This window comes from Squalius cephalus, assembly GCF_949319135.1.
Source record: "Squalius cephalus genome assembly, chromosome: 8".
NCBI lineage: Eukaryota > Metazoa > Chordata > Actinopteri > Cypriniformes > Leuciscidae > Squalius > Squalius cephalus.
The window spans coordinates 784,587-810,140 of record NC_137129.1 but is presented as its reverse complement, the minus strand read 5'-3'; the positions used below and the strand labels follow the sequence as shown (position 1 = coordinate 810,140).

General features: G+C 43.0%; 1 protein-coding gene across 1 annotated transcript in view; it reads left to right on the top strand.

Annotated features, from left to right (window-relative positions):
- Positions 1-9,884: 9,884 nt before the first annotated feature.
- The window catches only part of epha10 (EPH receptor A10), a 144,573-nt gene continuing 128,903 nt past the window's right edge, over positions 9,885-25,554 (top strand). The window contains 1 exon segment of the mRNA XM_079878905.1: positions 9,885-10,039. Within this exon segment, the coding sequence (XP_079735031.1) occupies positions 9,961-10,039 (79 nt within the window). The 5' untranslated portion in view covers positions 9,885-9,960.

Here is a 25,554-nt window from a genome sequence, read left to right as displayed (position 1 = left end):
AACCCTGAATATTCCAGCTTCATTTGCATACATTTCTCATCTCTTCTGTCTTTTCCGGAGCATGAATCTTTCAGCGCCTCAAATCTCCTCAAAATATGTCCTCCGTCTCCGACACCGGCCTGTTTATTTGCTCCTTTAATTACTGGGAATGTAATTAATTATGTAAATATTTCTGTTTTCTCAGGATATGGAGTGGCGAGAGAACTGTTGACTCTACACACTAGGATAAAGACGCCTCGAGTGCTTGTTTGTTCACTTGTGTCCGAGATTTAATTGATGTTCGCTTTCGTTCTCTTGCTCAAAGGTCACCCGAAGTTCAGTCCAAACTTCTAAAGCTCAAGGTAAAATGTTGAATGGTGGAATATGGACTCTGAAAAAGATGGAATATCTTCTGTATTGGTCCATATGGACCTGCATCAACAGTCCCACACATCTTCTGTGGTGTTTATTGTGTCGGGCCTGTAAGCGCTGAGGACTATCAGTGATAATCTATTGGACGGAGACGTTTTGAAGAGTTCTTCTGAGAGCTATTACCCCTGATATTGCTTGGTAAAAGAGAGGTGAAAAACACATATAGCAGCCATTTTAGCAATCTTGTGTTGAAGATTGATGCTGAGATGATCAGAAGAGAAGTTATTTGGCCATCTGATGTGTTTGGAGTGGAGTGACTCAATAGTGGCGGCGATTTCTGATTCAAATAAAAGACGAGAGATGTTGTGATTTGATGAAGCGTCTGTGGAGAAAGTGTCGGGTTTCTGCTGAGAATCAACTCATTTTCTCTAAAGCTCCTTCTGATGGAGGTGTGTGAGGTCTGTGTGACTGTGTGTGTGTGTGTGTGTGTGTGTGTGTGTGTGTGTGTGTGTGTGTATAGGTGTGTATAATTGTGTGTGTGTGTGTGTGTGTGTGTGTGTGTGTGTGTGTGTGTATAGGTGTGTATAATTATGTATATGTGTGTCTTTGTGTCCATGTGTGTCTATGTGTGTATATGTGTGTTTATGAGGGTCTGTGTGTGTCTATGAGGTCTGTGTGTGTGTGTGTGTGTGTGTGTGTGTGTGTGTGTGTGTGTGTGTGTGTTATGTGGGTCTGTGTGTGTCTATGACGTCTTTGTGTCTGTGTGTGTATATGTGTGTCTCTGTGTGTCTTTGTGTGTCTGTATGTATGTGTCTGTGTGTATTTGTGTATGTGGGTCTGTGTGTGTCTTTGTGTGTCTGTATGTATGTGTCTGTGTGTATTTGTGTATGTGGGTCTGTGTGTGTCTTTGTGTGTATATGTGTGTGTGTGTCTGTGTGTGTCTTTGTTTGTATGTCTGTATGTGTGTCTTTGTGTGTATGTGTGTATGTGTGTGTGTCTGTGTGTGTAGGTGTGTATGTGTGTGTCTGTGTGTGTATGTGTGTGTCTGTGTGTGTATGTGTGTCTGTGTGTGTGTGTATGTGTGTGTGTGTGTGTGTGTGTGTGTGTGTGTGTGTGTGTGTGTGTGTGTGTGTGTGTGTCTGTCTGTGTCTGTGTCTGTGTGTGTATGTGTGTGTCTGTGTGTGTATGTGTGTGTCTGTGTCTGTCTGTGTGTGTGTGTGTGTGTGTGTGTGTGTGTGTATGTGTGTCTGTGTGTGTATGTGTGTGTGTGTGTGTGTGTGTGTGTGTGTGTGTGTATGTGTGTGTGTGTGTGTGTGTGTGTGTGTGTGTGTGTGTGTGTGTGTGTGTGTTTGTGTGTGTGTGTGTGTATGTGTGTTTGTGTGTGTGTGTGTGTGTGTGTGTGTGTGTGTGTGTGTGTCTGTGTGTATGTGTGTGTCTGTGTCTGTGTCTCTGTGTGTCTGTGTTTGTGTGTGTGTGTGTCTGTGTCTGTGTGTGTGTGTGTGTCTGTGTCTGTGTGTGTGTGTGTGTGTGTGTGTGTGTGTGTGTGTGTGTGTGTGTGTGTGTGTGTGTTTGTGTGTGTGTGTGTGTATGTGTGTTTGTGTGTGTGTGTGTGTGTGTGTGTGTGTGTGTGTCTGTGTGTATGTGTGTGTCTGTGTCTGTGTCTCTGTGTGTCTGTGTTTGTGTGTGTGTGTGTCTGTGTCTGTGTGTATGTGTGTGTCTGTGTCTGTGTGTGTGTGTGTGTGTGTGTGTGTGTCTGTGTGTGTGTGTGTGTGTGTTTGTGGGTCTTTTTTTCAGGCTCTTTTATGTCCCAAGGGTTGATTTTTATTAAAACAATCTTTTTTTTTATGGTGAAGGAATCCTTGGAATCATTCTACATCTTCGTCATCATCGCTCTGCCCGTCGCATGAGTTCAGTGCGCAGACTTTCAATCTGACTACGAAAATTCATCATAAAAATAAGAACTGATAAATAAAACTGTCAAAATAAAAAGAGTGAAATAAACTCTCATGTGTGTGTGTGTTCTGTTGCTTCCGCTAGGGTTATTATCTTCAACTATTCAAAACATTTCTGGTAATCGAAATAAAGCTGAAATGAAATAAAATATAAATATTAGTTGAAAAACTTAACTAGATGAAAATTAGAAATGTGGCAATAAACTGAAGTTGAAGCACTAAACTTGCACACACTGCAAAAAGAGCTGTTTCTTCCTCAGTGTTAATATCTAAACACTCTTAAATTACTGGAGAAGAAGCAACACGACTGAAGATATGAAGAAAAATCATCAAAATGAAGTGAGTTTGTGCTTAATCTGTCAGTGGACTCAGAAAATAATCTTCATTCAAAGGGAAACGAGCTGATTTTTCTGACTCCACTGACTGATATTAGATCTAATTTTAAGCTCAAACTCACTTCATGTTCTGTGTCAGTCATTTTGCTTCTTCTCCAGTAAATGGCTCTTGATTTAAGAATGTTTAGATACAGTTTTTGTGCCGGAAAACAAGACAGAAACACTGAGAAGAACATGTGAGGAGAGCAGGAGATTGCACAGCGAATAAGTCTAATATCTGAACACGGTCTACATTCAGGAATAGTCCACAGAGCTCTGGGATTTAAGCCTGAATATTTCAACAGTCGTGTCCCACTTTGTTGTTCCAAGCACCCAGTCTCCGGAGAGGAATATAAACCTCTGGAGACTCTCGCTTTTCCTCGAGATGTTCTTTCCATTTCTTTCTCAGACTTTATTTGGTTTATTCCTTGGCCTGGATTCTCTAAGATCTGCGTATTAGACGGACCCGACCACAGTCCTCTCTGATCAAAGGCCATGACTGGCTTCAGATTTGCTCACGAGCGAAGAGAAACCATGTAGGATTCGGGACAATAGGATCCAGGACACTTCCAACGGTGTCGGAATCGATTCGTCTGGGGAAAGGGCAAGTCGAGGCTGATTTACTCTCGCTGAACATCCAGGACTCGTGGAAGATGGCATTCTCTCTCCTGGTGGAAACCATGAGCTCAAACCGAGACGGAGATTCAAAACACACAATGTTTGAAACATGAACTGTGTCCAGAAATACTCCACATAGAAACTCAGGATCGAAACTCAGGCAAGGCCGTTTATCTTTCCTGATGAATCCCTGTGTGCGTCTCCAGACGGCAAATCAACACGTCTCTGTCTTTCCCTTATTTTCTCCACCATTGATCTTCGCTGCAGCTCATCTTCGTGTGTGTCTGTTGTTTTACTACTAATGAATAAATTCAAGCCTGATTCTGAATTACCTTATAATTAACTTTTTTGAATCAATGTGTGTTGTGCCATTATCTATTGATACATCAAACCTATTTTCATTTTAACTGGAAAAACATCTTCTTTAATCAATGACGTGAATTAGGATGACTTACAGAATCAGATTTATAGCATTGATTTAGTTTCCCTTTAAAATAAATGTTCTTGCACTGACAACACTGCAAAACATGTTTTTTACTCCGGATTTTAGTTGTTTTGCAGTGCAAATATCAGCTTTCATAATCAAGACACATTTACTTGAGAAGTGACTTTTCTAGAACAAAAACTCATGGAAATGAAGTGAGTTTGAGCTTAAAACAAGAACTAATATCAGTCAGTGGAGTCAGAAGAATACTCTAGTTTTCCCTTTGAATGAAGATAATTTTTCTGACTCCACTGACTGATATGTGTTCTTGTTTTAAGCACAAACTCACTTCATTTTCATGACTTGCTTCATTCATTAAGACTTAATATCTGATCTAAGAATGTTTGGCTATTTTGAAAGAAAAGCAAGACAGAAATACTGAGGACGTTTGCAGTGAAGGAGTTAAATCTCCTGTTTAGCCAGAAGCGTGGAGCAGGTAAATTACAAACAGCAGTGTGTTTCACTGATCTCCTATCACTGACGCTGTGTGTTCCGATACAAAGCTTTCCCTGGCATCCGAATAAAACATGAACATCTCATGACAACACACACACACACACACACCGTCCGTCTCCTTAATCCACCGTCACGATGAGAGAACAGCCTGTCTAGGGTGATATTTGAGGAGAGCACTGGTTGTAAGGCCTCTTTGGTAGAGGATATATCTGGGATTTTATCCGTATCGGACTTGCTTTAAAACAGGGAGATGTGAATTCCAGCTTGAGCATCTCCAAATGTGGCCGCCGGGATCATGCTAATATTTATGATTACTTAGCCGAGGCTCTTATCTGCAAACTGCCACACTGCACCCGGAATAATTCTGTATTCCGCAATATCTCACAATCGATTTCTTCTTTACAGGAGACAAAATAACACAACATTAGGCCGTGGATTCAGCGCTTCACGGGAAACAGACGAGGGTTTGAGGAGAGTGTGGAAAAACTGGAACGTTACATGATGAGGATTGAGTGACAGGTGAAGGCCTAATTATTATTATTATTATGCGGGAAAGTTACATAAGCATTCACCCACATACAAACTTAAAGTTTTCTTGCCTTCACTTTTACACAAACTATATATCATTTACGCATGGGACCAATTTTTATTTTTTATTTTTATAAATAAAATTAAAACATTTGAATTAATCAGTGGGCAGTACCTCCACAAGGGGCGGAGTCTCTGCAGAAGAGTCAGTGGGCAGTGCCTCCAAAAGGGGCGGAGTCTCTGCAGAAGAGTCAGTGGGCAGTGCCTTCAAAAGGGGCGGAGTCTCTGCATAAGAGTCAGTGGGCAGTGCCTCCAAAAGGGGCGGAGTCTCTCCAGAAGAGTCAGTGGGCAGTACCTCCAAAAGGGGCGGAGTCTCTGCAGAAGAGTCAGTGGGCAGTGCCTCCAAAAGGGGCGGAGTCTCTGCATAAGTGTCAGTGGGCAGTGCCTCCAAAAGGGGCGGAGTCTCTGAAGAAGAGTCAGTGGGCAGTGCCTCCACAAGGGGCGGAGTCTCTGCACAAGAGTCAGTGGGCAGTGCCTCCATAAGGGCGGAGTCTCTGAAGAAGAGTCAGTGGGCAGTGCCTCCACAAGGGGCGGAGTCTCTGCAGAAGAGTCAGTGGGCAGTGCCTCCATAAGGGCGGAGTCTCTGCAGAAGAGTCAGTGGGCAGTGCCTCCATAAGGGCGGAGTCTCTGAAGAAGAAGTGTTTATTATAATACTGTGATGATTTATTATAATCATCTCATCGTTTAGCAATTGCATTTCTTTAGTCCATGTATTTATTTCAGAAAATTACTAGATTAATTGTTTATGTTCACATAATTAAATGAATAATTTTATGATATTTCCTAGTCCACTTGTAGGCTCCATCGGTCCTCGTCAAGTCGGCTTTTCTTTTCTTTTCTTCCGCTTCAACACGTCCACTTTCACACACATATAAACTGCGTCTTTCCGCTGGTGTTTCTGTCGAGTCCCGCCTCAAACACACTGACCTTCACACGCGTCTCTGGCTCTGCTGGTAATTAACAACAGCACTCGTTAGCCAACGACCGTCAGCCTCCTGTGGTTCACTCAGACCAGTGTGAGATGACATGCTTATACAGGGAGAACATCAATGTGCAGATGTGTCTGTGTGTGAAAACAGGAATTAAATCATTACCCACAATTCCCTTCTCGGCCTCAGACCAGGCCCTTCTGGCGGCGTCTCGTCGAAATGTCAAAACATGGAGACTCTTTAGAACGTGTCTCATCTTTACAGCGGGATGGAGTGATTCATTCCCCAGCGTGCGTTTAAAAGAGTTTGTAGAGGTTCTCCCTGGTGTCGTGTGTGTGTGTGTGTGTGTGTGTGTGTGTGTGTGTGTGTTACAGTCGCACATCAACACCTTTAGCTCACTGACTCCCGAGATCCGGGATTAGGGATTCACACAGCACAAACAGCACATCTGGGAATAAGCTTCCTGTAAGTGTGTGTGAGTTTGTCCCATGAGAATAACCCCCTCTGATTGGCTGTAAGTGTGTGTGAGCTAGTTCCTCCTTCCTTTCTTCCTTCCTTCCTTCATTCCTTCCTTGTTTCCTTCCTTCCTTTGTTCGTTCTTTCTTTCCTTCCTTCCTTTCTTGCTTCCTTATTTCCTTCCTTCCTTCATTCTTTCCTTCCTTCCTTCTTTCTTTCTTTCTTTCTTTCTTTCTTTCTTTCTTTCTTTCTTTCTTTCTTTCTTTCTTTCTTTCCTTCCTTCGTTCTTTCCTTCCTTAATTCCTTCCTTCCTTCCTTTCTTCCTTCATTCTTTCTTTCATTCCTTCCTTCGTTCCTTCCTTATTTCCTTCCTTCCCTCCTTCCTTCCTTCCTCCCTTCCTTCGTTCCTTCCTTCCTTTGTTCGTTCTTTCTTTCCTTCCTTCCTTTCTTGCTTCCTTATTTCCTTCCTTCCTTCATTCTTTCCTTCCTTCCTTCATTCTTTCCTTCCTTCCTTCTTTCTTTCTTTCTTTCTTTCTTTCCTTCGTTCTTTCCTTCCTTAATTCCTTCCTTCCTTCCTTTCTTCCTTCATTCTTTCTTTCATTCCTTCCTTCCTTCCTTTCTTCCTTCATTCTTTCTTTCATTCCTTCCTTCGTTCCTTCCTTATTTCCTTCCTTCGTTCTTTCTTTCCTTCCTTCCTTCCTTATTTCCTTCCTTCGTTCTTTCCTTCCTTCCTTATTTTCTTCCTTCCTTCCTTCATTCTTTCTTTCCTTCCTTCTTTCCTTCCTTCCTTCCTTCCTTCGTTCTTTCTTTCCTTCCTTCCTTCCTTCCTTCTTTTCTTCCTTCCTTCCTTCCTTTCTTCCTTCATTCTTTCTTTCCTTCCTTCTTTCCTTCCTTCCTTCCTTCCTTCGTTTGTTCCTTCCTTCCTTCCTTCCTTCCTTCCTTCGTTTGTTCCTTCCTTCCTTCCTTCCTTATTTTCTTCCTTCCTTCCTTCGTTTGTTCCTTCCTTCCTTCCTTCCTTCGTTCATTCGTTCATTCGTTCGTACGTTCCTTCCTTCCTTCGTTCATTCGTTCGTTCCTTCCTTCCTTCCTTCCTTCCTTAATTCCTTCCTTCCTTCCTTTCTTCCTTCATTCTTTCTTTCATTCCTTCCTTCCTTCCTTCCTTCCTTCGTTCATTCGTTCGTACGTTCCTTCCTTCCTTCGTTCATTCGTTCGTTCCTTCCTTCCTTCCTTCCTTCCTTCATTCCTTCCTTCCAGCCCTCCCCTCACTCTTTTCTCCGTTCCTTTCTTTATCTACCCGATTAACTGTGAAAATAACCTCAGAACAGAAGGTCAAGTGACTGTTTTTTGGCTTCTCTGCACCCTTCATTGTTTTATTTAAGGTCCAGAGAGATAGAGTGCTTCGAGGTGGCCTAGCATGAAATTGTAATGCCGTGATAAACAATAGGCTCTGCGTTACACAGATGCAGTGTGTGGGTTTCGCATAGTTGATGCGTCATTTCACAAAGACTCACATCAACCCTGCAATCATGTGTGCATATTGATTCTGTGCCGGATGTTTGGAATAAAATGCATATGAACTGTGGTTTTGTGCATTTCTGTTAGTTTGTTCTTTCAAAAAAATTAAATAAAACAGTATTATATCATCCAAACCTAACAAATTATTTCCTCCTGTTCGACATGAACTCATTAATTTTCAAAGTGAGATGCATGGCGACTTCGGGGGAAATGAGCTACAGGCGACAAGATGTTGGCGTGTCCAGCGAAGCCAGTAAGTTGAGAAAAGTTTTATTTTATGCAAATGTACAGCGATTACCAAAGGGAATGAAGACAGCAGGACTCGTGTCTTTGGCAGATGATGTTGTTGAGGTTCAGCAAGATGCAAGAGAAGTTAATCTTCGCTGTGAGCAATAAGTTTCTGATTGAGGACAATGAATTATTGTGGAAAAAAGAATCTGATGTATTGTGTGCAAGTACCACACATCTTGTGGCTCCACTATTTACTTTTTGAATTACTGACATAATTCTGTAATTCGATGAAGCTCAATTCTAAAAAACTTGCCGTCACATCTCAGGAAAGCGGCTGGACTGGAAAAGACTCCTTTACCATTTTTACACCATAAATAATCAGCAAGAATAATCAATAAGCAACATTCCACTTGGATGCAATTGTATAAAATGTTATTGTATAATTTCTGTGACATTACTGACATACAGTATATAGGAGTTCAATCTGTTTGTAAAAGCTGTCAGAATGAGCCAGGAATAACAAATATGGTGTGGTTTTGACCAACAATATTAGTTTGAAACGTATTTGAAAATAGTAATTATTTTGCAGATTTCCATAATTCCATTCAAAACGTTAAACTTCCATAGATTATAGATTCAGGGCCCACAACTTAAACGATTTCAAGTATTTAGTTGTTTATTTGTACATAATTTGGGCTTCCAGCTCATAAAACCCACGAAAACAGGATTTCAAAAAATTAGAATATTATATCACACAGTAATTACACAGTGATACCATGGTCATTGAACCAGGTTTTGGTTCTTTTGGCAGTGTGGGCCGGTGCAAATCCTGCTGGAGAATGAAGTCAGCATCTCCATAAAGCTTGTCTGCTGAAGGAAGCATGAAGTGCTCTGGAAATGTCCTGGTAGACGGCTGCTTTGAGTGGACAGCACAGTGGACCAACACCAGCCGATGACATGGCTCCCCAAACCAACACAGACTGTGGAAACTTCACACTGGACTTCAAGCATCTTGGATTGTGTGCCTCTCCATTCTTCCTCCAGACTCTGGGACCTTGGTTTCCAAATGAGATGCAAAATTTGCTCTCATCAGAAAAGAGGACTTTGGTCCACTGTGCTTTATTAAATCCAGAGTCAACGCAGCCGTCTACCAGGACATTTCCAGAGCACTTCATGCTTCCTTCATTTTCCAGCAGGATTTGTACCGGCCCACACTGCCAAAATAACCCAAACCTGGTTCAATGACCATGGTATCACTGTGTAATTACTGTGTGATTTCATGTCATATTCTCATTTTTTGAAGTGGATTTTATGAGCTGGAAGCCCAAATTATTTACAAATAAACAACTAAATACTTGAAATCGTTTAAGTTGTGGGCCCTGAATCTATAATCTATGGAAGTTTAACGTTTTGAATGGAATTATGGAAATAAATAAACTTTTCCAGGATATTCTAATTTTTTGAAAAGGGTCTGTATATACAAGCAGCACTAATATTTTTAAATATTTAAAAATATTAGTGCCGCTTGTATATATATATATAATACTTATAATACTTATAATAATAAGTAATATTATTTATTAATACCGGGTTTTTACAATTCTTAAAATCATTTGAATGGGCTCTCAGTGTCAGGCTTTTGTTCTTGAGCTCTAAGAGCTGCCTTTTATTTAATACAAAAATATTAGTGCCGCTTGTATTGTGAACTAAAACCATAACCAAATATCATAATTTTCAACACTGCCTCCATTCCAGGAGGAGTGACTCTGTGCGGTGGAATTTATCAGGCGTGATTTGATTGGCCCGTCGCTAATCTCTCGTCACAGTGAAATCACATTCCATTGGACATTCTCCCTGTCAGTCAGACTGTGTTTGCCCGCCCACCCGTGGCGCCGAATAAGGCAGAGAGTGTGTGTGTGTGTGTCAGAAGCCCGGACGGCTCGCGCTCATCATCCCGCACTGGAGTCACGCGCGCTCGGCTGAGACATGACCAGAGTCCCGCAAACATGGAGCAGTTTAAAGCCTTCATTCCTGTTCTGTGGATATTATTGCTCAACAGAAACGAGGAGTCCCGTGCTGAGGAAGGTATGCATGATCTTTAGAATATGCATCATCTCTATAATATGCATCATCTTTATAACTGTTCAGATGCCAGGTGAATGTGTTCGTCCAGACGGAAAGTGTAACTCACTGCAGGTGTGTGTGTGTGTGTGTGTGTGTGTGTGTGTGCGCGCGCTTTCATAATCCTGCCATGCAAAGTAAAGTTAATAAGCAGAAAAAGAAAGGACCGGTGTTTTGAATTATGAGAAATCAGATTCACAAGCTTTTGAAAGCAAGGAATCCGCTATAGGACGCTGTTGACGACAGGCTGCAACAATCTGTCGTTTAAGGGGAAACGTTACATGTTCATAGGCGAAATAATAAAGGGTTGAAAATGATTGAACGTTTTTACATTTATTCTCGCAGGATGCTTCTAAAACACTCAATTATGATTGCTTTGTATTCAAACAAGAATGTCGAGATAAACACTTTTTAATATTATATGGAGATTAAAATGACAAGATGGATAATCTTTTTTTTTGATAATCTTACTTTTTTTGTGGGTCATTTTAAACTGTTTTTCTTTCTATGTATTGTCATTTTATGTTTTCATCTTTCTTTAAAATGACAAGATGGAGAAACACATATATATATTTTTGATAATCTAAATGTTGTTTTGTTTGTCATTTTAAGTTTTTCTTTATCTGTATTGTCATTTTATGTTTCATTTTTCTTTGTCATGTCATTTTAATCTTCTTACTGTAATACTAGAAAAGCAGGGTTGTGCTCTGGATTGAGAGTGCCTGTTCTCCTGAGTGACTGTGGGATTGTGGGATTGTTGGACCGTCGTGAAAAGCTTCATCAGTTTTGATGCATTAGCTCAGGTGAGGTCAACTGAGCGTCCTAATGAGTGGCATGAGAGGAGAGAACGGATAATAGTGGCGTCCCTTCAGGCTCAAGCCCAGCTGAACACACACACACACACACACACACACACACACGCACACGCTGAATTCTGCCAGCCCTGTCCTCTGCTGGAATGCTGGTCGACTGGATTACAATCGTTGCCTTAATGAATGTTTTGACAGCGATTAATTGCAGTGAAGGCGATGTGTTCTGAAAGGCCTTGAATATGAAGGGTTTTCTGATTGAGCTGAATATGTTCTCACTGTACGAGAAGCTCTTTGTCCACGATTACGTCCCAGTCCTGCTGCGCCGCTTCTCTTTGTGTTCAGCATCTCTCTCTTCTCTCTCTTCTCTCTGTGTTCTGTCTTTGGCAGGAGGGATTCGGATCGGATGAAGCTCTTTGTTGTTCAGACTTCACCTAAAAATTTTAATTCGCCCTCATGTCGTTTCCAAACTCACATGCTATATATAATATACATATACACATGCATGCATGATATAATTGAATTGTTCAAATGTTTGAGGTCAGTCAATATGATTTTTTTTCTTTTATTCAGCAAGAATGCATTAAATGGATCTATACTGATCGTGACAAAAGAATTCTATTTCAAATAAATGCTGTTCTTTATTTTCTATTCATAAAAAAAATCCTCCAAGACGAGTATGACGGTTTCCACAGAAATCTGAAGCAGAACAACTGTTTCCAACATTGATAATAATCATAAATGTTTCTTGATCATCAAATCCTCATATTAGAGTGATTTCTGAAGGATCATGTGACACTGAAGACTGGAGTAATGATGCTGAACATTCAGCTTTGATCACAGGAATAAATTACACTTTACTGTATATTCACATAGAAAACAGATGATTTACACTGGAATAATATTTCACAGTTTTACTGTATTTTTGATAAAATAAATGCAGCTTTGCTGAGCAGAAGAGACTCAGAAACATAAAATAATGGTATTGACCCCAAGCTATGGTAGTGTGTTGAACGGCAACCGTTCTCTCCATCCGTTTCTCTCCTCACACACGTTTGGATCCCGTCACTCCCGACTCCTCATCCTAACACACCCTGGCGTCTCATTGTGAGCTTCTTTACTGCGGTTTAATGTGTTTCTGTGTCTTGAGCCGCTGCATCAGTCGTGCGGGTCACACTGTTCCTGTGCCGTTCAGCTCAGCCCATATGAGGACACTCACGAGAGCTCTGTACGCCTGTCATCTCTGCGCTGGCTTCCATCAACTCGACCGGCACGCATTCGAGCTTCCCAACCTGTGGAAACTCTGAGTCTGAAGGTGCAAAGCCATCAATGTGTTTATCCATTCAAACAAAGACAAGTTTGCATGGAAATTCATACCTCTGCACTTCATAAAAACATGTTTAATATAGTCTCATCTAGGGGTGTAACAATATATCGCAATACACAAATGCAACAATGTGTTGTGGATAGTTCACCCAAAATAAAAATTACTGTGTGAGAAAAAATTCAAATTTTCAGAAGTTTAGTGTCAGGACTATATATAATGTTGAATATAGTGTAATGGGGGAATATTTGTGGCTCCTGATGATGCTAAATGTCTTGTTTCCAGTAAAAGTGTCCTACATTATTATAAATATATCTAGTCAGTGACAGAGATCAAGTATATTCATCTACAATAATTCAGTATTTTCAGCTTCAGAATCATGAATGTGTTTATTCTGGTGTCTCTATTGTCCTGTGCTTTGAGTTTCCAGCACCAAGTCCAAGCCTGTTCATTTACACACACAATGTAAAACCAAATTTTGCTTTTTTATTAACAGGTCATTTTGTGTTAACCTTTTATCATATGTCTGGGAGTATGGCAATAATATCGTCTCGTGAGTCAGTGTCGTGATATGTCTCGTGACAGCCCTAGTCTGAGCTAATAATGACGGGTTTGAGTGTCCGAGATCTGTGCTGGCCGTGTCTTCACTCGCTGAAGCTGAGCAGGGAAGGTTAGAGAGATTTGTGGGGTTGGCAGGCGTAACGGGGACATTTAGTGGGCCGTTGTGAAGTGTGGACTCACAGTGAGCAAGAAAGTGAAACAGTGAGGGATGGAGACAGGAGACGGCTGTGTCCGAAAGCAGAAATACTGACTCTAGGCGTTATATGGAGGTGGGAAGACGCGAGGCATTCCCGAATGTTTGCATAATAAAGCAATGATGTGGAGCGCACTATATAGGGAACGACTCGTGGATCATGGGAGACGCAGCTAAAGTTGATTTCAGAGCAGACGACGAGAGACAAATGTTGCAATATGTTGTTAATTGGCATAAAAAACACTAGTCTGTTTTAAAAAATATTTTAAGCCTGATAATTTTCATTAAAGTTATTTTCTCTGAGCTTGTCGTAATGATTCTGGGTTCACATTCTTATCGAAGGGTACATTAAATTTGGTCAAAATACTGTTTATTCAATGCACAAGTAAGCTGTCTTCTGTGAATGTGCGGGACTTACGATATAAGTATACAACATGAAGAATAACAGAGCTAAATAAAATTTTTATTTTGCACTACAAACCAGTGTTTATGATTACGATAATAAATTAAAATAAGTTACAGCTTGCAATATCAAGCTGTGTAACAGACATGTTCCCTTTCAAGGGAACTCCCGTTGCGTCGAGAAATGACGCTGTGGGAACGCTTTGCGTGATGACGTCTTGAAGCACATGTAAAATCAGTCCAATGGTGTGGCGGAACGTCAGAGGCGGGTGACGTCACATACCAGGAAACTATAAAAGCCGGCCCAAAACAGAAAACGAAAGCTTTCTGAGTCTTCAGTTGCGCTCTGTGTTGAAATCTGTCCTTGTTATTTGGTGTTGTCTGTCTATATATATATATATTTATTCAGATATGGCGAGCAAACAGCAGTATCGAGTGTGTGTCCATCCCTGCCCGCGTTATTTAACGGGAGGTGACACACACACTCTTTGTGTTGTTTGTTTGGGAGAGGAGCATGCCCAGTCAGCACTCGAGGGTGGTGACTGTGTGCATTGCTGTGCGCTTCCATTGCGGACGCTCCGATCCCGGTTGGCTCGGTTCAATCCCGACCACGTTCCCCAGGGCTCGGGTCCCGCCGCGGCTGAGGCTCGGCGGCGATCTCAGACCTGGGGTTCGCAAATGGATCTGTCAGTGGATGTTGAGACGGGCTCTGCCTTATCTCAGCCTCTTACTGACAGATCCAGTGCCTCTCATCAGGGTGTGGAAGCACGCGCTGCGGTTTCTTCCCCCCCGATAGAGGCACCAGTACTGCAACTATCCAGCTCTGAGGAGTTGGATGTTGTGAGTATTGAAGCTGAGTCTGAGGATTCGCCACCTCAGTCTCATGCATTCGAAGAACTGCTCGATGTAGTTACAAGAGCAGTTGACAGACTTTCTCTTGAGTGGCCAGAGGATAGGCAGGACGTTCGTTCGAAAAGCAAGCTCGACGAACGCTTCCTGCCATCTCGTACACAGCCTCAGCGTAGGAGTCTTCCGTTTTTCCCCGATCTCCACACCGAGGTGTCGAGATCGTGGGGAAAACCTATGTCATACAGAGTATTTACACCTCAAACATCACATTACTCTTCCATCTACAAATATAAAGAGTATGGTTATGGGGAGATGCCGAAGGTGGAAGAGACGCTTGCGAGCTATCTCTCTCCAGCAACGGCATCTTCCCTGAAGGCTCCTACACTTCCCACCAAACCAGTTAAATTCACTTCCTCCCTGATTCATAAATCGTATGCAGCCGCTGGTCAAGCTGCAGCGTGTCTGCATACGATGTCCCTTATGCAAGCATATCAGGCAGAATTACTGGGTGATTTAGAGGAGGGCGGGGGTATTGGTCCCGACACAGTAGCCGAACTGCGTAGAGCCACGGATTTGTCTCTCAGGGCCACCAAGGAGACCGCTAAATCAATCGGGCGGTCTATGGCAGCCCTGGTGGCCACTGAGAGGCATCTGTGGCTCAATCTGAGTGACATCAAAGATAGAGAAAAACATGTTCTTTTAGATGCTCCGGTTTCTACTGTTGGGCTATTTGGAGATGCAGTGAACAGTGCGGTAGCTAAATCGCAAGAAGCTTCAAAACAGGCTGCTGCACTCCAGAAACTTCTCCCCCGCCGCTCATTCATTGAGGCTGCTGAGCGGGAGCAGCCTCACTCCTCTAAAAAGAGCGCTGATCATCGTGCCACTCAAAAGCAGAGTGTGTCCTCCCGTGCTCCCCCACAAAAATCTCGGGGACACGGAGGGCGCGCTCAAACCCAGCAGTCTTCGAGGGGTAGAGCGGATCTGCGGACCGTTATTACCGCCAAGAAGGCTGCTGGGAAGAAATCCTGATGTCCGAGGGCTCAGGATTAATGAGGGTAGTTCCCCCCGGAGCAGAGCGGTTAACACCTCTTTTTACGGTGCCCGTCTCTCTTCGGTACCCTCAGGGGACCGTTCTGCCAACCCTGCCGCCATCGGTGTTACAGGGCGCAGCGGTCTCCGGCGAGCACATATCTCAAGGACCACCCGGAAACGTAGTGGCCTCGGGATGCCCGCCCCCTCCGAGGAGGGTGTTAGAGCAGTCTGTTCGGTCGCTCCCTGCCGGTGCGCCGTTACAGGGCGTCGAATTGACTGCTCAACAACAACAAAATCCAGAAACCAGTCTCGAGAGGCTGGTACCTCTAGTAGAATCTTTGACAGCGTGGAAGCTACTGTCAAATGTTTCTCGTTGGGTCCTGCAGACCGTAGAAAAAGGGTATCAGATACAATTCAAGAAACGCCCACCTCGGTTTATGGGGGTCCTGCCCACAGTGGTGGGCCCCGAGCAGGTTCTGGTTATGGAACAGGAAGTGAACACTCTGTTAGAGAAAGGGGCCATAGAATATGTACCTCCCTCCAGCAGGGAAACCGGGTTTTACAGCCGGTACTTCATAGTTCCAAAAAAGGACGGGGGATTGCGTCCCATTTTAGATCTTCGAGTTCTGAACGAGTCAGTCATGCAGCTCAAGTTCAAAATGTTAACATTGAGGCAGATCGTGCCACAGATCAGGTCCGAGGACTGGTTTGTCACGATAGACCTCAAGGACGCATATTTCCATATATCCATCCGTCCGTGTCATTGGAAGTTCCTGAGGTTTGCTTTCGGGGGCAAAGCATACCAATATCGAGTTCTTCCATTCGGCCTAGCTTTATCACCCCGCACTTTCACCAAATGCATGGATGCAGCTCTGGCGCCACTGCGCCTCCAGGGTATTCGCATTATGAACTACATCGACGATTGGTTGATTTTAGCTCATTCGCATCAGATGGCGGTTCAACATCGAGATGTTGTTCTCGCCCACATGAAAGAGTTGGGGTTACGGCTGAACGCCAAGAAGAGTGTGCTTTCTCCACTACAGAGGACCACCTTTCTAGGCGTGGTTTGGGATTCTGTGTCGATGCAGGCGCGCCTGTCACCGCCACGGATAGATTCCATCCTTGCAGCTGTGAAAAGTGTAAAGCTAGGCCAGCTACTCACTGTCAAACAGTTTCAGAGACTGTTGGGTCTCATGGCAGCAGCTTCCAACGTGATACCTTTTGGACTGCTACACATGAGGCCCCTGCAGTGGTGGCTCAGGACCAGGGGGTTTTCCCCGAGGGGCAACCCATTTCGCACAATCAAGGTCACGCGGCGATGCCTACGTGCCTTGGTTATGTGGAAGAAGCCTTGGTTCCTGTCCCAGGGCCCAGTGTTGGGAGCTCCTTGTCGTCGCAAATTGCTAACGACGGATGCTTCCCTCACGGGCTGGGGAGCGATCCTGGAGGGTCGCTCGTCTCAAGGTCTGTGGGAAGACCATCATCGTTCCTGGCATATCAATCGCCTAGAGATGTTAGCTGTCTTCCGGGCTCTGAGGAGCTTTTTCACAGATCTCAGGGGGCACCATGTGCTAGTACATACGGACAACACATCGGTAGTCGCCTATATCAACCACCAAGGGGGTTTGCGCTCGCGCCCGTTATCCAACTTGGCACGCCATATCCTCTTGTGGTCCCAGGGGAAGTTACTGTCACTCAGGGCAGCTTACATCCCCGGGGTACAGAATATAGGAGCAGACACTCTGTCGAGGCAGGGGCCGAGGCCCGGGGAATGGAGGCTCCACCCCGAGGTGGTGGAGCTGATATGGAGGGAGTTTGGCCAAGCACAAGTGGATCTGTTTGCGTCTCGAGAGACGTCTCACTGTCCACTTTGGTTCTCCCTCACGCATCCAGCTCCTCTGGGACTGGATGCTATGGTACAGACGTGGCCGAGGCTACGTCTGTACGCCTTTCCCCCAGTTGCTCTGCTCCCGGGAGTTCTGGAAAGAGTTCGCAGGGACCGGGTCCATCTACTTCTTATAGCCCCGCGCTGGCCGGGCAGAGTATGGTTTCCCGATCTTGTGTCCCTCCTCGACGGGCATCCTCTGGAGTTACCCGTCAGGAGGGACCTTCTGTCCCAGGCAGAGGGCTCGATATTTCACCCTCGGCCAGAACTGTGGAACCTGTGGGCTTGGCCTCTGAGGGGGCCCAGCTCATAGAGTCAGGTCTCTCAACCGAGGTTGTTGAGACCATTCTACAGTCCAGAGCTCCCTCCACGAGGAAACTTTATGCCCTGAAGTGGAGAGTATTCACTTCTTGGTGTAGTGACCGTCGGTTGGACCCAGTTCACTGCCCAATTGGTACAGTGCTGGAGTTCCTGCAGGAACGGTTCACTGCAGGTCTGACCCCGTCCACTTTAAAGGTCTATGTGGCGGCCATAGGTGCTTACCACATTCCTTTGGGTGGAATGTCTGTGGGGAAAGACCCCTTGGTATCTCGTTTCCTTCGTGGCACTTGGAGGCTGAGGCCTGCAGTTCGCTCTAGGGTGCCACCTTGGGATTTGTCCTTTGTGCTACAAGGCTTATCCCAGGCCCCCTTTGAGCCCATTGAGGAGGTTCCTGAGAAGTTTCTTACTCTGAAAGCTCTTTTCCTTCTGGCTATTTCTTCTCTCAAGAGAATAGGGGATCTTCAAGCATTATCGGTGGCTCCGTCATGCTTAGAGTTTGCTCCGGGTATGGTTAAAGCGTTCCTTCATCCGAGACCGGGTTATATCCCCAAGGTCCCCACTAATGTGGTCAGACCTGTTGTTCTGCAGGCCTTCTGTCCTCCTCCCTTTCAAAATGCTGACCAGGAGGCTAATAATTTGCTTTGCCCTGTGCGGGCGTTAGACGCTTACGTCCACAGAGCTGCCTTGTGGCGTAAAAGTGATCAATTATTTGTGTGCTTTGGGTCCCCTAACAAAGGGGGCCCGGTGTCTAAGCAAAGGATGAGCAAGTGGGTGGTCGAGGCTATCTCACTTGCTTATGAGGCGGCTGGGCAGCCTTCTCCTTTGGCTGTCCGGTCGCACTCGACGAGGAGTATGGCGGCCTCTAAGGCCCTTATTTCAGGAGTTTCTTTACAGGACGTCTGTGATGCGGCAGGCTGGTCCTCACCGCACACTTTCGTCAGGTTTTACTCTCTGGATCTAGACTCTGCTCCAGGGTCTCATGTTTTGTCTTCCTAGTGCTGCTCTACGGATTTCACACAGGACAGACATTTGTAGCTATGGAGGCGTTGGTATAGACGTTCCCACAGCGTCATTTCTCGACGCAACGGGAGTTCCCTTGAAAGGGAACGCCTCGGTTACGACTGTAACCTCGGTTCCCTGAAGAGGGAACGAGCGTTGCGTCGCCCTGCCATATCTCCTTCATGCCTGTCAGCTCGACTTCAGACTTTTACGAAGCTTTCGTTTTCTGTTTTGGGCCGGCTTTTATAGTTTCCTGGTATGTGACGTCACCCGCCTCTGACGTTCCGCCACACCATTGGACTGATTTTACATGTGCTTCAAGACGTCATCACGCAAAGCGTTCCCACAGCGTCATTTCTCGACGCAACGCTCGTTCCCTCTTCAGGGAACCGAGGTTACAGTCGTAACCGAGGCGGTTTCAAGTATCTATACATCAACACAAGAACATGAAGGAATATCAGAAAATAGCCGGATATTTTAATCAAATCTGCAAATTAGTTTGGAGATCTGAATTAGCCAGAGATCAGTTATCATGATAAAAGATCTGGCATCTGTCAAATCGTGTCAGGTGTATGAAGAGCGGACACAGTTATTTTGACCAGGATTGTAGTAAGGCAGTGATATTAAATACACCTTATTAATGATGTGAATAAAGAACCATTTAGCACGTTGCGTTCATATTCTGGGCTCATCTGCTCGTCTGTATATATGCATCATCAATAATGTTTTAGGACATTTCACTTTGTGTTTTAGAAAGACCTGCTATTTTTAGTGATTGACTGCTGTATATGGAATCACAAATATTTTTTTTGTTTTTCTGCTTTTGAGAGGTGATCTGAATATTTGTGTTTTGAAAGATTTGGAAAATTGGCAGGCCTGTGCTGCAGTTCTGCAGATGTTTGGCCCTCCAGGACTCGAAACTATATGAATGGTCATGATTATCCGTAATATCCGGTGTGGATGTCGCTGGAGAATCTTTATATTCAGCATTACTTGAACTTTGGTATTGTGCTTGATATGTTTCATTACATATTGACGAGTCCCATATGGAGTGTATCGGTGCGGATCGATGCGGTGTTGTTCTGGGATTCATCTTTATCCCGGTGAGGACAGGTTTCTGCTGGATCTGCGGGAATATCCCTGGAGACAGAGGCGTTTCTGAGGCCGTTTTATGAAAACGATGGATGTTTTATTACCAGGAGAATATGAGTGTTTCTGGAATGCAATGCAGCTTCATAAAGGCCAAATAATAAAACATGCTTTCTTGGAAAGCGTCAGACAGAACGTGCTGTTTATGTACCTGACCTCTTGTTTTGCTGATCTTTATATTTAAAGAGGATCTGTGATGCTTTTGTTACATGTTCAACTTTCTTATGTTCCTGTTTGAGGATGAAGAAGCTCCAGCTCTTCTCTATATCAGTGTCAGTGTTCCTGAACTCCTGAAACGCCTCCATTGTAGTCTTGAGTTTCTTTCGGGAACGAACACGTCACAATATTCCTCATTATAATAATTCATGCGCAGAATAAAGGGGCGGGGCCTGGTTGAGTTAGTTAGTAGTGTGTTAAACTGGCGGTTATGGTAAGGGGCGGGACATTTCCCAAACACGACCAATCACAACACACTGCTCCAGCCGACCAATCAGAGCACAGTGTGCTTTTCAGAAGGAGGGGCTTCATAGAGACAGGAAGTAAACAGAGCATTACTGACAGACTGGGAAGAGAGGAGCCGCAACAATGAAAACAAAAACAAAAGTTTATCCTTTGAGTTTTCCGCGTACAGACGACACCATTGGTAAAATGATCCCCATTTAAACGGATTTGTGAAAACGACTAAAAACGCTGCATTCTGCTGCCAGGCCAGTAGATGGCGATGAAACACTATAGACTGAACACGTAATACTCATGTGCATGACGTCATCGTCTTCAGAGATTCACGTTTTTGTTGTTTACACTGAGAGCGTGTTCAAAAACTTGCACTCAGGGGCTGTTTACACGACACCGTTTTCAACAAAGAACGTAAGACTTTTTATGCGTTTTGGCCGTTCGTTTACATGACAACAGCGTTTTGGGCGCCTGAAAACGCAAACTTTTGAAAACAGGTTTCAAATTGCAAGTTTTTGAACACAGTCTCCGTGTAAATGACAAAAACGCGAATCTCTGAAGACGACGTCATGCACATGGGTATTACATGTTCAGTCTATAGTGTTTCATCGCCATCTACTGGCCTGGCAGCAGAATGCAGCGTTTTTAATAGTTTTCGCCGTGTGAATGGGGATTATTTTAACAATGGTGTCGTCTGTGCGGAAAACTCAAAGGAAAAACTTCTCTGTTTCAAGCTTGTCGTTGTCGTGTAAACGTACCCTTTGAAACCCGTTTCAAAAATGTGGGTTTTCAGGCACCCAAAACGGCAATGTTGTGTAAATGAACAGCCAAAAAGCGGAAAGTATTTTCGTTTTTAGTTGAAAGCGGTGTCGTGTAAACAGGCTCTTTAAAGCACTCTAGACGAGCATTTCCAGACTGTTTGTTCTCACGTTTTCTTAATGTGGTTCAGTAGCTTGATTTGTAATCTGGATATTAGGGATGATGAAGAGGAAAGGTTGGCTCACACATGCAGATGTGGCCTTATGTAAGCCTCCAGACCTACGGCTCTTTTAAAGGTTTAATGAATATGACAAACGAGCATTTGTGAATAAATGTTGCCTTTCTCTGTCTGTGCAACTATTTGTGAGCTTCTTCATTTTCTGATGTAGAGATTTTAAAGCAGGACACACTTTTTTCGCATGGTCAACAAACTTTTCCCAGAGTTAACTAGGGATGTTTTCATTGATTTATTGACATCATTTGTCCGGCCAGATCTGATCTAACGAAAGCTGATGGCTGACGTGAAGAGTTTGCATATGTTTTGCTGTTAAACTCATTTAGTGTGGCGTTCGAAGTATTGATTGAATTACTTTTTCACAGTAAAAATTATGAAAATGGAACAGGTAGATATTTATTTTTATGTTTTGGTTTCATTTAAATTAAGATACCACAGAATGCATAAAAAATCCCACATGTATAAAAATATAATTCTAAATCTAAAACACTAATAAAACAAGAATAAAGTTTTCTAATGTTTGTAAATGAGTTTATAGTTATGTTTTTTGGAGAAATATGTATTTCGTCACACCATATGACAGTTTCAGTTTTTAAAATGAAAATTAATAATGAATTATGAAATAATGTTGGTGCAATGCAAAAGTGTTCACCCCTGTTAAAGTTAAGGCCAGTTTTAGCTTCCGGTTAATGATTTACATTTACGATGATTTGCATTAACCCCTGAATTTGCAGTACCAAAGTAATACAGTATGAAACAATATTTGTTTAGCACAGTGAGTTGTTTAGCAATAGACAACTCATAAAGTGCCTCAGTGCTTACCTCATTGAATATTCATGAGCTGTGTACACAAACCATCTCAAGCTGTGTTTAGTTTTGAGCATCTAAAGAAATTCAGAAAACTAAAAGAGATGTCAAACCAGTGAACTGGAGTGATGAAGAGATGGAATGATTTAGAAGATTTAAGATATTTGGACATTCCCACAAACTGCAGCGTGCTGTAAGTTGTCCAATCAATGCTTTAACCTCATGAATATTCAAATGAGGTAACCCACGATTACCAGAACCTAGGTAATTTCAAGTTTGTCACAGAACATCAGTGTTTCACTGTTGCGTATGTGGTTGTTTTATTGGAGGTAATGCATTTCTGATGTCAAGAAAATCTTTCTGTCGATACATCAGTGGTGGATTCGGTCCCAAAGCTCATAACAAAAGCCACGGGCCACATCTACTTAAAGTCCCCCTGTAGTCAATCATTTTATCCCTTAACTCATCTTTGATCACCAAAATGATATATTTAAAAGTTTTTTCCTGTGAAATAAATGTCTTCATGCCTTAAAATATCTTGACTGTAACTCGACACCCTTGCCTCATTTAGTATGCACGGTTCTATGAATATACAAATGAGCCCCGCCTCCACTGCCTCACTCAGCTCAGAGATCCACTGGTTGACGATCACACGTTGATCTGATTGGTTACAAGGTAGTTTGTGACGTCAGAAACACCAGCGATTTCAAAGCGTGTTTTTGAGACTGTCTTTGGTTCACTGCAGTTTTAAGGAGGAAATACTCAGCAATGCTGTCGACTTATGAATTTACACATGCTTTGTCTTAAAGCAGATTAAAAACACCACATAGACACATAAACAAGCTGGATTTTCACCACAGGGGGACGTTAAACTTTAATGTTTTGTTCAACATCCTCACAGCACTGTCACTTGACTTCAAGGTTTTTATATGTGAATATGTTGATATGTAGAGTGGATTGTAAGAACCATTGAGGGATTTTTTCCCAGTTCTGATATGTCTCCCAGCGTGACACACACTCGGCGACAGCGTCGTTTGGCCCCTTCGGTCCCTCAGATCCCCGTGAAGGTGATGTGCAAAACCCCATTAATCTTTTGAAGAGGCATTTGACCTTTGAAACTCATTAAGCGCTGCACCCGCACAGATGCCGGATATGAGCCGGATATGAGCCGTGTCCTTCTCCCTCTTTATCAGCGCGAGACGGGAACATGTTCTCTCTGCTTTCCTCACCGGTGGAGGCTTTGGCCAGTGACCTGGAAAATCACCCGACCTTTTAATGCGTGCTTTCCCGCTGATGAATAAATTCATAAATTGTATGCTCTGGCATGAAGGCTTTACTGAGCCTCCCCAGAGCCGTGGGTTTAGGAAAACATTCGTTCTGGGATTGCTCTCGCTCCCGGTGCTGGGAAAACTGTCTGTGTCGAGTTAAAGTTAGAGTTAAAGGAGTTAAAGTTTAGAGTTAAAGGTAGAGTTAAAGTTTAGAGTTAAAGGTAGAGTTAAAGGAGTTGGGATGATGGGTTAGTTGATGGTTGCAGGTTGGAGATGTGGTGTAGTGGTTTAGAGTTGTGCTGCTCATTTGAGAGACTTGATGAAGGATCTGCAAAAATAAGTTTTTAGTTTAAAACAAACAAACAAACAACAAGCAACTAACACGTGAAGCAAAATCCTATTGGTGTTACAGTATTTAGTGTTATTTTAGTATTATTCATATAATTGTATTTCTTTTTTATATTTTCTGTTTTTATTTTAAGTTATGTGCTAGTGTCATTTTTTGCTTTAATATTTTTTTAGTTTTTATTATTTTTTAGTTTTTAATTTTAGTTTTATTCATTTTAATACTTTCTGTTTTTTTTTTTTTTCAAACTGTTATTCATGTTTTATTTTTTCAGCTTTATTTCAATTAAAAAACTGTTTTCAATAGTTAACAGTAACAACACTGCTTATCAACTAGTTTATTGGACGAATAGTCAACTCATTGACCAGTATACCATCTCATCTCTGATGTGTAAATTCATGTTTCGTTTTGATTTGTTGTTTTGTAATCGAGTGAAGTCACCTTTATTTTTAAAGCACCAGATTCAATAGAAATTCTCAAAGCAGCTTCACCGTAATAAACAGGAAAAGTAACATAACTTCATTAAATGTCTGATCTTGTTTTCTCTCCATCATTTCCTGCCATCTTACAGTAAAAAGTGGCAAAAAAGCCAGCATAACAAATAATGGAAGTAATGTAGAAGTATTTCAGAGCTTGAGTGTAAATGCACGCCTGTATGTCGCTGTTTGTGTCCTGAAATCCCACAAGCAAATGAGCCGGAGCTGTGGCTGAATCTGTGCGGCTCAGTCGCAATCAGTGTGTGTGTGTGTGTGTGTGTGTGTGTGTGTGTGTGTGTTTGCTCTGATTGCAATCAAAACAACCGAGTGTGGTCTGCTTTCACATTTCAAGAGTGTATGTGTGTGTGTGTGTGTGTGAGCTTTGCTCTAAACTGTTAACCTCAGATTTAAGACTTTGAGCATATATTGTTCAGCTTGAAAGAGAGAATTTGCCTTATTCTTTTTATGGCGGATCGTTTCTGTAATATCACAACTGGTGCTTCATCTGGAGACGTATAAATCCTGGCACGCTTGGAATGGATACGCTATCGAGATAACAGCTTGATTTATCGGCTCTTTACTCTTGTTAAGATGCGCAGACGTGCGCTGTGATTGCTTTTTCAGTGTTTCGACGGCTTCAGGTTCTCAGTGTTTATTACGGGACTGTGGAGGTTTGGATGTAGAGCTGCAACAGCTAATCGATTGATTTGATCATGAAAATGGCTGACAATGAATGTCATTATAAATTATTTATCTGTGCTCTTTTATTGTAATGTTTTATACTTGGAAAAATGTGCATGCCAGGCATTTACATTGTTGTCACGCTGCTTTTTCTGATTATGATTGGTCATGTGACATGAAACATGAATAGCAGAATGTCAAAGCTGCAGTTTTTCAAGAGGAGGACGAATATCCCTGGTCTTCATTTACTCACATTATGTAGAAAAATAATATGAGTTTGAAAAAAAAATAGTGAGTAAAAGATAGAAAATTTAGGTCTTGGGTGAATGATCGCCGTGTGTGTGTGTGTGTGTGTGTGTGTGTGTGTGTGTGTGGTGATGTAATGTGGTCAGATGGTCAGTTGGTCTCCAGATGGAGGCTCACCGGAAGTGCCAGTTCTTCTCTATCCTCTCTTGAGTCTGTGTACGTGTACACACACACCCACACACACGCACACACACACATACTCAAGTTAATGGTTGCGTGTGTGTGTGTTTGACAGTGTCACCCTTTATTTCTCCTTGTCTCTGAGGTAATTGTAGATTACTTTAGCACTCCTTGAAGGTCAGATCAAGGACAATTTAGCAGACAGAGTCTAAATGAGAAGAAATAGGATTCACCTGGCAGACTGAACTCTTTCAGTCTCTCTCTCTCTCTCTCTCTCTCTCTCTCTCTCTCTCTCTCTCTCTCTCTCTCTCTCTCTCTCTCTCTCTCACACTACTGAAACACAACAGTACATGTGAGTCGTCTGAAGCCTTACGATAACTTAATAGACTGAACTGAAACTTCTGCTGAATGTCTCCTCAGATCTCATTCTATTCAGTTATTATCACATCGACTGCTGCACCTGTAGTATATACTTATAAATCCTGCTGTTTTCTTGGTGTTTTC